We start from the raw sequence: 11,763 nt of genomic DNA, 5'->3' as shown, positions 1-11,763 counted from the left end.
TCCTCTGCCCTTTGGTCTCTCTTGCTGGACTTGGAATCAAAGTGACAGAAGAAAATCAAATGTAGTAAGCATGAGTACAGGGAGCCCACACAAACACAAACTTTCCAGAGACAATGAGGCAACCGGAAGCTCATAGGAGCAAAGGAGAGGGGCAGGGTCTGAGGACACAAAGGGGCCAGGAGAGGGAAGGTGAGAGGAGCTGTTTGGAAGAAAAAGCTTGCCCAATCATGCAGGTAAGTTCCTTGGGTAAAGGGGAGTCTCTCTTGATAGCTTTCTGTCTGGCACAGGCTCCCCTTTCCAGTGTAAATTTGGAGATTTGAAGGGAAGGCAGAGAGCTTTGCCCATATCTGCTGGGTTTTATGACTTTTAACTCCAAATAACCTTCATGCCAAAGTGGCCCATTGGGGGGCAGCCTGCCCTGGGCCCCTACACTTTTCATCCTTAAGTGTCTCAGCTTCTGTGATTCCAGCAAAGTGGGACTCTCCAGCATGCTGCTTGGGACTTGGTTTTAAAAACGGGTCACTCTTCTAAAAAAAGACAGATAATTTTTAAAAATTCTAATCAACACCCAGAGTTACAGAGATAGAAGTTTAAGATAAAAGAAAATATGTTTTATCCACAGTTCTATTAACAACATATGTCAATGCCTTTCCTGTTTTGGGTTTTCCCGGCTTGCCCCGTTCACCGAAGGTTGACGTCATGTCTGCATCCATTTATTCCACGTGACCAAGGGAAGCGGTCACACTGGACGAGATCTCAGACTCTCTGCTGGGCGGAGGGGAGCTGCCCCAGGTGAGGCGAGCACGCCAGCCTCTCAGAGGTTAACCGAGCAGGTCCAAGCTTCAGCACCTGGCCCTCTGCACAGGGTCTGCCTGAGTCCACACCTGCTGTGACCCAGCTGCCTCTCCCCTGGGGCTGAGGTCTGGGGCCATCAGAGCAGCTTCATTCAGGCAGCAGCGGGATGACCTGGGGGGACAGGACGTCCTGCTCCCTCAAGTGCAGCGTAATTTCTCTCTTCCTGGAGTCAGTGGGGTCCTGATCAGAACCCTCCACTCTCCACATAAGGGTGACTACTCTTTCTCTCCTGCTGAAGAGTTTTCCCTATTATTTCTTTAAACATGAGCATCTTTTAAGAAATATGACCTTTAATGCCACTTAGAGAAGAGGAGGGACGCCCCACAGCAGGAAGAGAAGTAGAGGAAAGGTGAACAATGGTCACCTGCTGATATACATCTCCAGGCCCAGGATGGAGCCGCTCCTGCCCAGGGTCCCAGGTCAGCAAGCAGGACAACACCTCACCAACTGAATGCTACATGTCCCTGTCAATGCTGCCCTTGACCAGAAACAGTATATCCCAACCAGCTGGTCCCAATAACCAAGAATCTGTAATGACTTCCCTGTTCTAAATAGGATCAGATATGCAACCCCAGCCAATCAGCCTGAGCCAAAACCTCTCTTCTTATTCCCTCAGTGTCCTGCTAGCCTTGTAGGGAGATCCCTGACCCCCACCTAATCCTGCCTGTTCCCCCTTGGCTGCTTCTAAGGCTCTATAAACTCCCTCTTGCCCAAATCCCTGGAGAACTGTGTTCGCTGCTTGTGAGGCACTGAACGCCCCAACCCATGGATATTCTCTTTTGAGTAAAGGACATCATGCTCTACAGGCCAAATTGTTTTACTTCTGTCATTTAACACACCCAAGGGAGTATTTGGCCTGAGGTTTGGGACAGACTTCATTACACACTAAGGCTGGTCATTGCCAGCAGGAGTTGAGCTTTTTAATTTGAACAGTATTTGAAAGAAAATGTTAACAGTAATTGAGAGAAACAGAGTTTTGAATGCTGACAAGGTGAAAAAAAATTGTATTCATAAAACAATAGATAGTTGTGGATATTCTCCCCCAAAGTAAGATTCTCTTATTGGTGAAAATCTAGAAAACAGAGAAAGTAGGAAGAAAAGAGTGCACCGGATTTCTCACCACACTGCTCACCTTCTATCCTGAGACACATTTTACTTGTTTTTCTGTGCAGAGGCCACTCCATTGTCACTCTCTTTTCCACTTAACACTTTAGCATAGCTGCCCTAGACATCTGCTGAGGGTCTGAATGATGGCCTGGAATATTCTTTTGGCAGAATGGTCTAGTCAACACCTCACCAACTCAGCACAACCTCAGAGCCTGCATTTTGGGACACCTGAGCCTTGAATCCTGGTTATAACTCAGCATGTCTGCTTTCCAGTTTTTACCAGGGAGAGGAGCACAGGAGCTGGGTCTGGAAGTGGGTGCTGAAGGGTCCAAGCCTCCCTGGCCCAGCCAACTCCCCTTCCTGGCTGTCCCCACTGCCCTCTCCCTCCAGGCTGTCAGGCTATAATTAGAATAGCTAATTATCATAACTATACCCAGGAGGCAAAATTGAAAAAGAACCTTCCTTTCAGTTGGAAGTTGATGTTACCTTTTTTTCTCAAAATTTCATTTCCGATGCATTCCTCAGCTCACAAGTCCCTGCCTTTACCATTTCTGAGGGTCTAACACTAGAAATGCAGGACCTGGTCCCGCCTCTGACCTGCACTGTCCCTGCTCTCTTGGCCCCTCCCTCCCTGCCTCCTCTCCTTTTTCTCACCAGTGTCTGCTGGCACCACCTGGAAAAAGCAGCTCAGACCCTGTCTTGCCCTCTGCCATGCACCCAGGTGGTCTCCTCCCAGCAGGTGCAATGGTGAGGTCACTCTGGTCTTCTGTGCACCTCACAGGATTAGGAGCCATGCTGGGTCCCCTTGCCTTTCTGGGCGCCTTTCTGTTTCTGGGTAAGTCCCAACTCCCTCTTCGTGCCAGGTGTCGGGGGGCTCCCTGAGGCTCTGGCCTCCCTGGCCTCATCATGATCCCCCTTGCCGGCGGCCTGGCGGAAACCAGACTGGAGCAGCCGGCCTTGATCATGAAGCGAACCGGCAGCTCAGCCATCCTGTCGTGCAGGGCGAGAACCAAGGTCAGCTACATCCACTGGTACCGCCACCAGGAGGGCAAGGCTGTTCAGAGGCTCCTCATAGTGGCACTGTACAGATCATATGTACAAACGGATTCGATCCTGAAAGGGGACAAGGTCACGGCCAAGAGGGGCACGGATGGCAGCAGCTGTAACCTGTTGCTGCAGAAGCTGGAGAAGAGTGACGAGGGCGTGTATTACTGTGCTGCCTGGGAAGGGCACAGCCCCACACGCCTTCCTCGTTCCTGTACAAAAAGGTCTCTGACTCTCAGAGCCCCCTGGGACTAGGACCTTCCACTGCCTCTAGGTTCCTGGGGTTGCCCTGGGGTCAGCCCTCAGCACCCCTGACTCTCCTGGAGGCCCCTTCACATAACCCAAGAGGCTAGGGAGCCCTGGCTCACAGGCTGGTGCAGACCCAGGGAGCTGTCCCATCTGGAGGCTCTTTTCAAAGACCGTCCAGGGCGGAGCTTCTGAAGCATCTGGAGCAGGATCTGAGCTGCTCAATGCAGCAGCCACGAGTACCAGGCACCAGCCCCATGTGACTACTGAGCACTTGAAATGTAGCCAGTGCACTAGTCCACGCCGCGATGGGCTGCTTGTGTAGCGTACAAGTCATATTCTGGAGACTATAAAGAGAAGATAAATTCTCTTTAATGATTTCTATATTGATTGCATATTGAAATAATATTTAGGACCTTGGCCTAAATAAAAATAGTTTTACTTGTTCTTTTAACCTTCCTTTAAGGCAGCGGCTAGAACATTTTTAATTTATCTCTAATTGGTAACTTACATTTATTTCTATTGAACAGAGCTGTGACAGATGGCCATTTAAGATTCTGACCATATCCAATGAAGAATGCGGGAATAAAATATCGTGCAAATAATTTCAAGGCCGAGAGACTCTCTGGGGATTTCACACAAAATGGGTGCAAGTCGAGACTGGAAGGCAGCCCCTGACTCCAGTTTCTAAATTGCCACCCCGCCCACCGCTGGGTCCTGTGCAGAGAGAGACTCCTTGATCAGAAGCCCAGGAAACAGTGTGGCTGACTTCGCAGCACCCTCACCCATGCCTGGCGCTCACTCTCCTGTGGGGGAAATGATCCTCAGGGCAGGTGCATGCATCAGCACTGGACGAGACCCCGCGTCCTCCGCCTTCCCATTCTTGAAAGTGACTCCATGTGGGATTTTGGTGGACCTTCCTGGACCTTTGCTCTCTACTGATAAAATGAGGTGCTATATCTGCCAAAATTATGCTAATTATGTATTAAGGCAAAATGATACAAATACGATGTCACTATGTTCACTACCTTTTTGTAAATTTGGTCAACCTTTTAGAAAACCCTCTGCTTCTCTATATGGGGAAGAAAAACGTTCTTCCTGGAGGTCTAAGCTGAATTAAACCCATTTTCAATTGAACATTCAAAGTTCAATGACGGCTTAATTGCATTGGTAAAAATGATTACTGAAAGTCTAAATGATCTAAAGGAAATTGGTCCCTCAGATTCACTAACTCCCTGAGCTTCTGTTTTTGCAGTGGGGGATTTATATTTAAGACATACTTGCTTTTCAAAAAGCCCAACACCCCCACCCTCTACTGAGGGCCTGGGTCATAGCTAAGATCTCCAGCATGTGCAGGAAGGAGTGGGGGTAGAGAAACTTAGCTGTGCTCTGTCTTGAGGGATATCCCTTCATTTGTCTTCCCCATTATCCTAATAAAATCAATCCCATGCCTCTTGTATCCTCTCAGTGCCCGACTCTGTGCCACAGAAGAGTGACTCTGTCATCTGACCATTACAGTTTCGTGAGAGAGAAATTAGCTAAATATGAGGACACTCTCATGAGACGGCATCCCAATTCAATGTAAATCTCACTTTTCAACATGGTTCTATATATCCTGCTTTTGAGTTGCAGCCTGGAAGGACAGTGGCCCTGTGCATGGAGAAACCACTGTATTGCCAGGGGACAAGTCCCACATTATAGTCATTTCCTCCTCCTGCATTTTGGCTAAGGTGAGCGTCACCAAGAACACTTTGGCTACACACCCAGAAGGCCAACCAGCCCTCCTGTCTTAAGTAAATTTTTACCAATGAAATGTTTGTTTAAATGACTAATTCATAAAATCACTAAAAGCATCTTATTAAAATGTGCAGAACCAACTACAGTGACAGCTCTCTTAATGTCTGTTGAGGTGGGATTGATACTTGTCCATTATTGAGGGGCCCACATTATCTCTTGCCGGAGGATTTTGCATAGATACATGCTCGGAATGTCCTGATGATTTAGACTCAACTCATCGCTTTCTCTCTGGCATGAGTGAGACTTTAAATAACAGAACCAACATTATGTTATCAAGTAAGTGCTGAGTGAAGTCTAAGAACATCTTCAGAATCATGATTCTCATACATACATTATCCATTACCAGCTGCCCATATACATACCAGTATTGTGGGAAAAGGGATGTCTGTTATGTCAGAGTCGCCTTGTGAAAATCGTAATTGTAAAAATTTCCAGGCACCTGGAAAGCCACGCTGACTATTTCAGGTTGGGTGTTCTCTATGTTCAGCCCCGAGAACAGGTTTAGGGACGCAACCTGGGGCAGAGAGGAGTGCCCAACTTGGTAGACGTCACCTCTGCACATTGGGATCAGGATAGTTTTTTCCATGTCACTTCCGTGTTCCCCAACTTGTCTCATAAAAACCTTGTATTGCTTGTAAATTTTCTTTTAAATTTATTTTAAAAGGAATTCACATGTTTCATAATATTAAAAATCTCGGCATATTACTGAGCACTTAGAGACAACAGGTGAAATGTGATGGTTAGAAAGACCTGTGGTTGGCTCTGTCTTAATTACTTTTCTCCCCTACTTTTCTCCCCTCTTCTCAAACAACCTTTGCTTCTTTTACAAAAGAACACCTTGTTTTTTCTCCTGAGTTCCGTTCACTCTGTCTGCCAAGTTAGAGAAAACTTTAATGCTAAAGAGCTCAGAGTAGCTTCTTGGGCTGAGTGTGTCTTTTCCGTCGTGTAGGACAGACACCAAGTAGTACAGAGAGTGCACAAATAGTCTTTTTATTAACACTGTACCGAAACTTCCTAGATTTCTTTACATCTTATGGTCCAGATGCAGAGACAAGAATGAGATCACCCCAAGCACAGCGTGATGGACAGAACTGTGATTTCATTCAGTGAGATAGTCTGGCACTTTCATTGCCTTAAAAGATGATCCACCAACTTCCATGGAAGGTTGCTAGAAATCAGGTTCACATGATCTTCACCTGGAGACTGAGAAGAAGATAGACTTCCGAGTAAGACTCTGTGTGTTCTCTTCTTTGGGGGCACTGATGTCTCTCCCGGTCAAAGGACAGGAGTGGGTGTTGAGGGGCATAAAGGGAGGACTTTGCTGACTGCCTTCCGTTTCCCTCTCAGGATTCATTCTCCTCTTTTCTCTACCCTGCTCTGTACTCCAGGAAGCTAATGCTTATGGATTACACTAATGGATATCTTTGTTTTGATTTCCATTGAATGGTGGCCAATGAGAGTTGAAGTTCAAAGGAACCATGACCTTGTCACTTGACAAAAACATTCATTCCTTGGGTACTAGATTTCTAGGCCTCTAATTCCCTGGCTTGGAACTAGAAACAAATTCTTCAGGTGAATTAATTGGTATAAAAGGGAATGGCCATTCCCACCTGTATCTCTTGGTTCCTGAACATAAAGCTCTGTCCTGGGCTAGATGACCCTATATGTTGGGCCCAGGGGAGAATGCAGCCAACCCAAAGCCACCTGTCAGGGAGGGAACCCTGAGCTCACTCTGCTCCCAACTCCCAGCCTCCTGCTGATGCTTCCATTGACTGCTTCCAAGCAGCAACCAGAGAATAAGGAAAACCATAGACGCAGTTCATGGGGGGCTCCCTTGTAATGACCAGGGCAAGGTAAAAAGAGGTGGACAGCCCACCTGGAGGAGCAAAATGAAGAAATGAAGCAAATGGTCAGTTAAGTGGGTTATGGTTTCCACCAAATAATTAAAACAATTTGGGGAGTATGGGGAAGATTATATCTAGTTTATTTCATTTCAGTTTCCACAAAGCCACCAAGGACGCATTGCTAACAGAACAGGGCATGCCCTGTTTCTTGGGTGACAAAACAGAAAACTGGACAAGTGTTGACAGATTATCATTAAATTCTGTGCTCTTCTGGCTGATGAGCTTAGTAGAGAGCAGCATGTACTTTATGTAAGACTCTTGTTCTCTGGTTAAATCAGAACTTCTCAGGTTTTTGTCTACTTATGAAGTAAGACGTCATCAACTAAGTAGAATAAAAAAAATAACTTAAAGAGATCTATGTGTAGATGAATGATTATGGTGATTTATGAACCAATATTATGATGAATCCAATACTGTGTTCTTGATGGTCTTTAATACAATAAACATGCGTACAGTAGTGAACTCTTATTAAAAAAGACGAAAGATGGGCATTTGGGTGGCTCTATCGGTTAAGCACCTGACTCTTGATTTTGGCTCACATCACGATCACAGTCTGTGAGTTCGAGCCCTGTGTCGGCTCTGCGCTGACATTGTGGAACCTGCTTGGAATTCTCTCTCTCTCTTCCTTTCTCTCTGCTCCTTCCCCTTTCTCTCTCTCTCTCTCTCTCTCTCTCTCTCTGTCAAAATAAATAAACAAACTTAAAAAATATATAAACGAGACAAGAGAAATGCCTGCCACTTTCATAATGTCAAGTAAAATCCAGCCTCTCACTTTACACAGTTTATTATGCAATGTCTCTGTATCGGAGAAAAGAGAAAAGAGAATGTGATGGTTATCAATTTTACCTCACGTATAACACCAACTGTGCCCAAAATGTCTGGTTTGACATAATTACATATTAACTTGGATTCCTATTTAGAGACTGTGTATGTTGAAATGGTCTGGTTCTCTCAGAGAGAAGCAAAATGGCCAGAGATATTCAGTAACTGTGAAAAACTCAAGCTGTGGGTGCCGGCAATGATCAAAAGGCAACTCGTGTCCATTTACCTCCATTGGCTGCCAGATAATGTGTGAAGTTGATCAGAATATAAAGTGAAATGAAACGAGAAGAATACAAGACACTATGCATATTGCACCTGTAACTTATCATTGTAATGTAGTCCACAAAATAACATTTACATTCATACATCTGTAAAGGAGAAACCTAGAACTTCATACACCATAATGGAAAGAGCTGCTGGTCTTTGTGATATGCTCATGGGCATTTTTATCTTCATATTTATCCTTTTTCTCCAAGTTTCCTCAAAGAAGATCTTTTCCACACGTTCTATGTAGCAGCCCTGTGACTTTCCTAGAGTCACATGTCACTCCTCTGTACCTCACTTTCCTGATCTATGAAATGAAAACTGCAAACATCCATACCATGTGATTGCTGGGAAGATGTAAAAGGTGAAGAATGTTTAGAAAATAAGCCCGACAAATAAAGAATGCTCACTACATGTTTGCTCTTCTGAAAGTTAATATTTATTAAACATGTAATATTTTTAAAATATTATACTGAGAAAGAGTACTCATAAAACGACCCCTGCCAAGTAGAAACCATTCCCATTTCCACAGAAGTCAAGATGCTTCCGGGGGGTCTGGGTTGCTCAGTTGGTTAAGCGTTTGACTTCGACTCAGGTCATGATCTCGCAGTTCATGGGTTCAACCCCACGTTGGGCTCTGTGCTGACAGCTCAGAGCCTGGAGCCTACTTCAGATTCTGTGTCTCCCTTCCTCTTTGCCCCTCCCCTGCTCTGTCTCTCCCTCTCTCTCTTTCTCTCAAAAATAAATAAACATTAAAAAGTTTTTCAAAAAGTTGCCTCCATGGTCCCTTCACATTCATGCCAAACAGTCCTGCAGAGACCACCACCCTATTTTGAGGTGGGCAGAGCAAACATGAGGCCAAAAACATGGTGACCTCAGGCCCTGCAAGTCTGAAGCCAGCACCACAGGGCCAACAACCACCTCATCAACCACTTCCTTCCCCCTCCCCAATTCAGGCCATGCTTTCCTGGCACTGAGGCAGGAGGCATACCCCAGCAGGTCCCCACTGTCCTGCCTTGTCACTGAACAGAAGCCCTCCCGCTATGCCACACCCCTGTAAACATATACACATGCCTTTCTAGCTCCTGGAGGGACCTGGCTACTGTCTACATAGGACTTTTCTCCTGCATCTGTGTCCTCAGCAAGGTCTGAGCTAAGGAGCCAAAGGACCCAATCTGTGATCTTACTTTCAGTTATCTTTATCGTCCAGCCTTACCTCTTGGGGGCCCAGGCTGGCTTTTGTAAGTGTCCTGATTTTTCTCTCTTTCTCCATCTGTGAGAAGGTTCTGGGAAGGAAGCCTTCACCAGTGTGCAAAATGGTTTCTTGACTTTGAATGAATGAATGAATGAATGATGGAAACTACAAGGCCTTTGGAGTGATATAAACCTGGGTTTGAATTCCTGCTCAGTCACTTAACTGACAGTGTGATCCAAGAACATTACTAAATCTTTCTCACAGGGTTGCTGGGGACTGAAGGAGGTTCCACACAGGACAGTTTGAGCACAGAATCAGGCTTTGCTTCCAATTCTCATGATAGCCATACAGCTGCCATACTTGTGAAATTTGGTGAAAAATCTCTAACTCAGGGGTAAAAAGGAGCTCAAGTATAGTTTTTTTTGAAGTAAAACTTAAAGAAAAAATTTGACTATATTGTTCCAAGAAGTATTTAACATTGAATTATTACAACATGGGTGTTTTGGTGAGGTCTTCTGGGATCTGATAGTCCTTTGTACCAACAACATAATAAAATAACACTGAGACAGATCTTACTGGACAGTCCTTCACTGGTTTTAAAGCAGATTTTCCTCCCTTACTCTTGCCCCTGAAGAACAACGGTTGGTGCTGCTCCCCAGTCCTGATTCATGCCCCCTCTTGGAGTCCTTTCTGACCAGCCACTGGCAATGCCAACTTCACATGTTGGCTTGAGCTTGTAGCTTGTAGCTTGTAGCTTGTAGCTTGTAGCTTGACCATGTTCCTTTTTTGTCTTTTCACTGTTTATATGTCCACTGTCAACTTGTTCACAGGCCTCTGATTCCACTCCCTTGCTTTTCAAATGGAGACACCAAGATGAGAATCCCTCAGGATCAACTCTCCTTTACCCGAACACAAGACAAAACATTGCATATACACTGCAAGCTATCTGGGGTTTCCCTAGAAAAGACCACTGTGTTGTAGTACCACATAAAAGAAGGGGAGCCCCTGAAATGAATCGTATATGGCTCAACCAATATTATCTATAAGATAAGCCCGATTTCAGTTTGGACACAGATATGAAAGACAAGGGAGTCTTTTGCTTGATAAGCAGATAAGGTCTTCAAGTCTGATGAAGCTACCTGCTCTTTTACCAGCTGGGCACTCACAATGTCACGAGGCAAAAGGAACCTGTAGAAAACCTTTTCTATTGCTAACCCTCAACTCCTTTCTCACTTGAGCAACCACAGAAGATCGTTTCCTGCTCTTAGTCACAGACTCATAAACTGTTGGAACAGGAAGGGCCCTTTGGACATACAGAGCCCAATGCCCACACAACCAGTGGGATGTGGGGCCCAGAAATGGCAAATGTCTTGTCAGAAGGTAGTTAACCCCAGAGGCAGTGGTACAGCTGAAAAACCACGGAATCCCTTCCAAGAGGCTTCTTCTTTCCACATATCAGACAATTGGGTTTGTTTTCAAACTTTAGTTTTAGTAAGACACACATTTTTCTCCGGGAGATAGAATTCTACAGATTTCTACATTCCAGGAAAATATTGTCATCATGGAAATTATTTTCTCATTTTGCATTTCCTGGTAAAGATGCGTGTTGGCAAATGGTAAACATGGCTATGAAAAAATGGAGAACATTGTTCACATTTCTCAAGTACATTTCTGTTGGCATATTTGCGTTCTCAGTTACTGAAGCGTATCCTCTTTCAGAAATACAATCCCAGAGAGAGCCAAAGCATAAGAGACTCTTAAAAACTGAGAACAAACTGAGGGTTGATGGGGGGGTGGGAGGGAGAGGAGGGTGGGTGATGGGCATTGAGGAGGGCACCTTTTGGGATGAGCACTGGGTGTTGTATGGAAACCAATTTGACAATAAACTTAATATATTGAAAAAAAAAAAAAAAGAAATACAATCCCAAATTGCTAACAGAGCAAGTCTGGTGTTTGTGAGAACAGAATGGCTCTTCCTTTGATGCGATCTCTGAACAGTTTCACACACTTGAACACCTGGAAATCAAACATTTTAATTCTCTGAACACTTTTCCTGGTAATTTAGAAAAGGCCTCTTGATTGGCCATTCAGTCCCTATCTCCTCTTTTTTTTAATTCTTTTTCTTTTTCCTTTTCTTCTCTCTTCCTTTTTTTCTTTCTTTCATTTTTCTTTCTTTTTATTTAGCACTTCCATTCTCTGTCAGCCCTTTTCCTTGATACGGCCTCTTTCGAAAACAGACATTTGAGTCAATTAATCTGAGGAAATTTACAAAATGCCAGATGCCGTGAAGCCTATATTCAAGGACTTCCAAGGGAACCCAGAAGATCAAATTGCCAGGACAAGGTTTCTACCTGCTGGTCATGCCGTGCAGCTCAGGAGAAGGCTGACATTTTTTAGAACCTCCAACCAGGGTGATCATCTGTAACCAGGTTGGATTGAGATACTTGCAAAAGGAACTAGGCTCATAGTAACTCCACTGGTAAGTAACTTTGTCCTATTTTGAGCCTGTGAATGAAAAATTGATAGATG

General features: G+C 44.8%; 1 gene segment (V, D, J or C); it reads left to right on the top strand.

Moving 5' to 3' along the window:
* Nucleotides 1-2,583: 2,583 nt before the first annotated feature.
* Nucleotides 2,584-3,813, top strand: LOC122213150. The segment is given in 3 exon segments: nucleotides 2,584-2,798; nucleotides 2,886-3,230; nucleotides 3,783-3,813. Coding segments are annotated over 3 exon segments (501 nt in total).
* Nucleotides 3,814-11,763: the final 7,950 nt, after the last annotated feature.

This window comes from Panthera leo, chromosome A2, assembly GCF_018350215.1.
Source record: "Panthera leo isolate Ple1 chromosome A2, P.leo_Ple1_pat1.1, whole genome shotgun sequence".
Classification (NCBI taxonomy): domain Eukaryota; kingdom Metazoa; phylum Chordata; class Mammalia; order Carnivora; family Felidae; genus Panthera; species Panthera leo.
The sequence above is the reverse complement of the archived record's forward strand: the minus strand, read 5'-3'. Positions and strand labels throughout refer to the sequence as shown.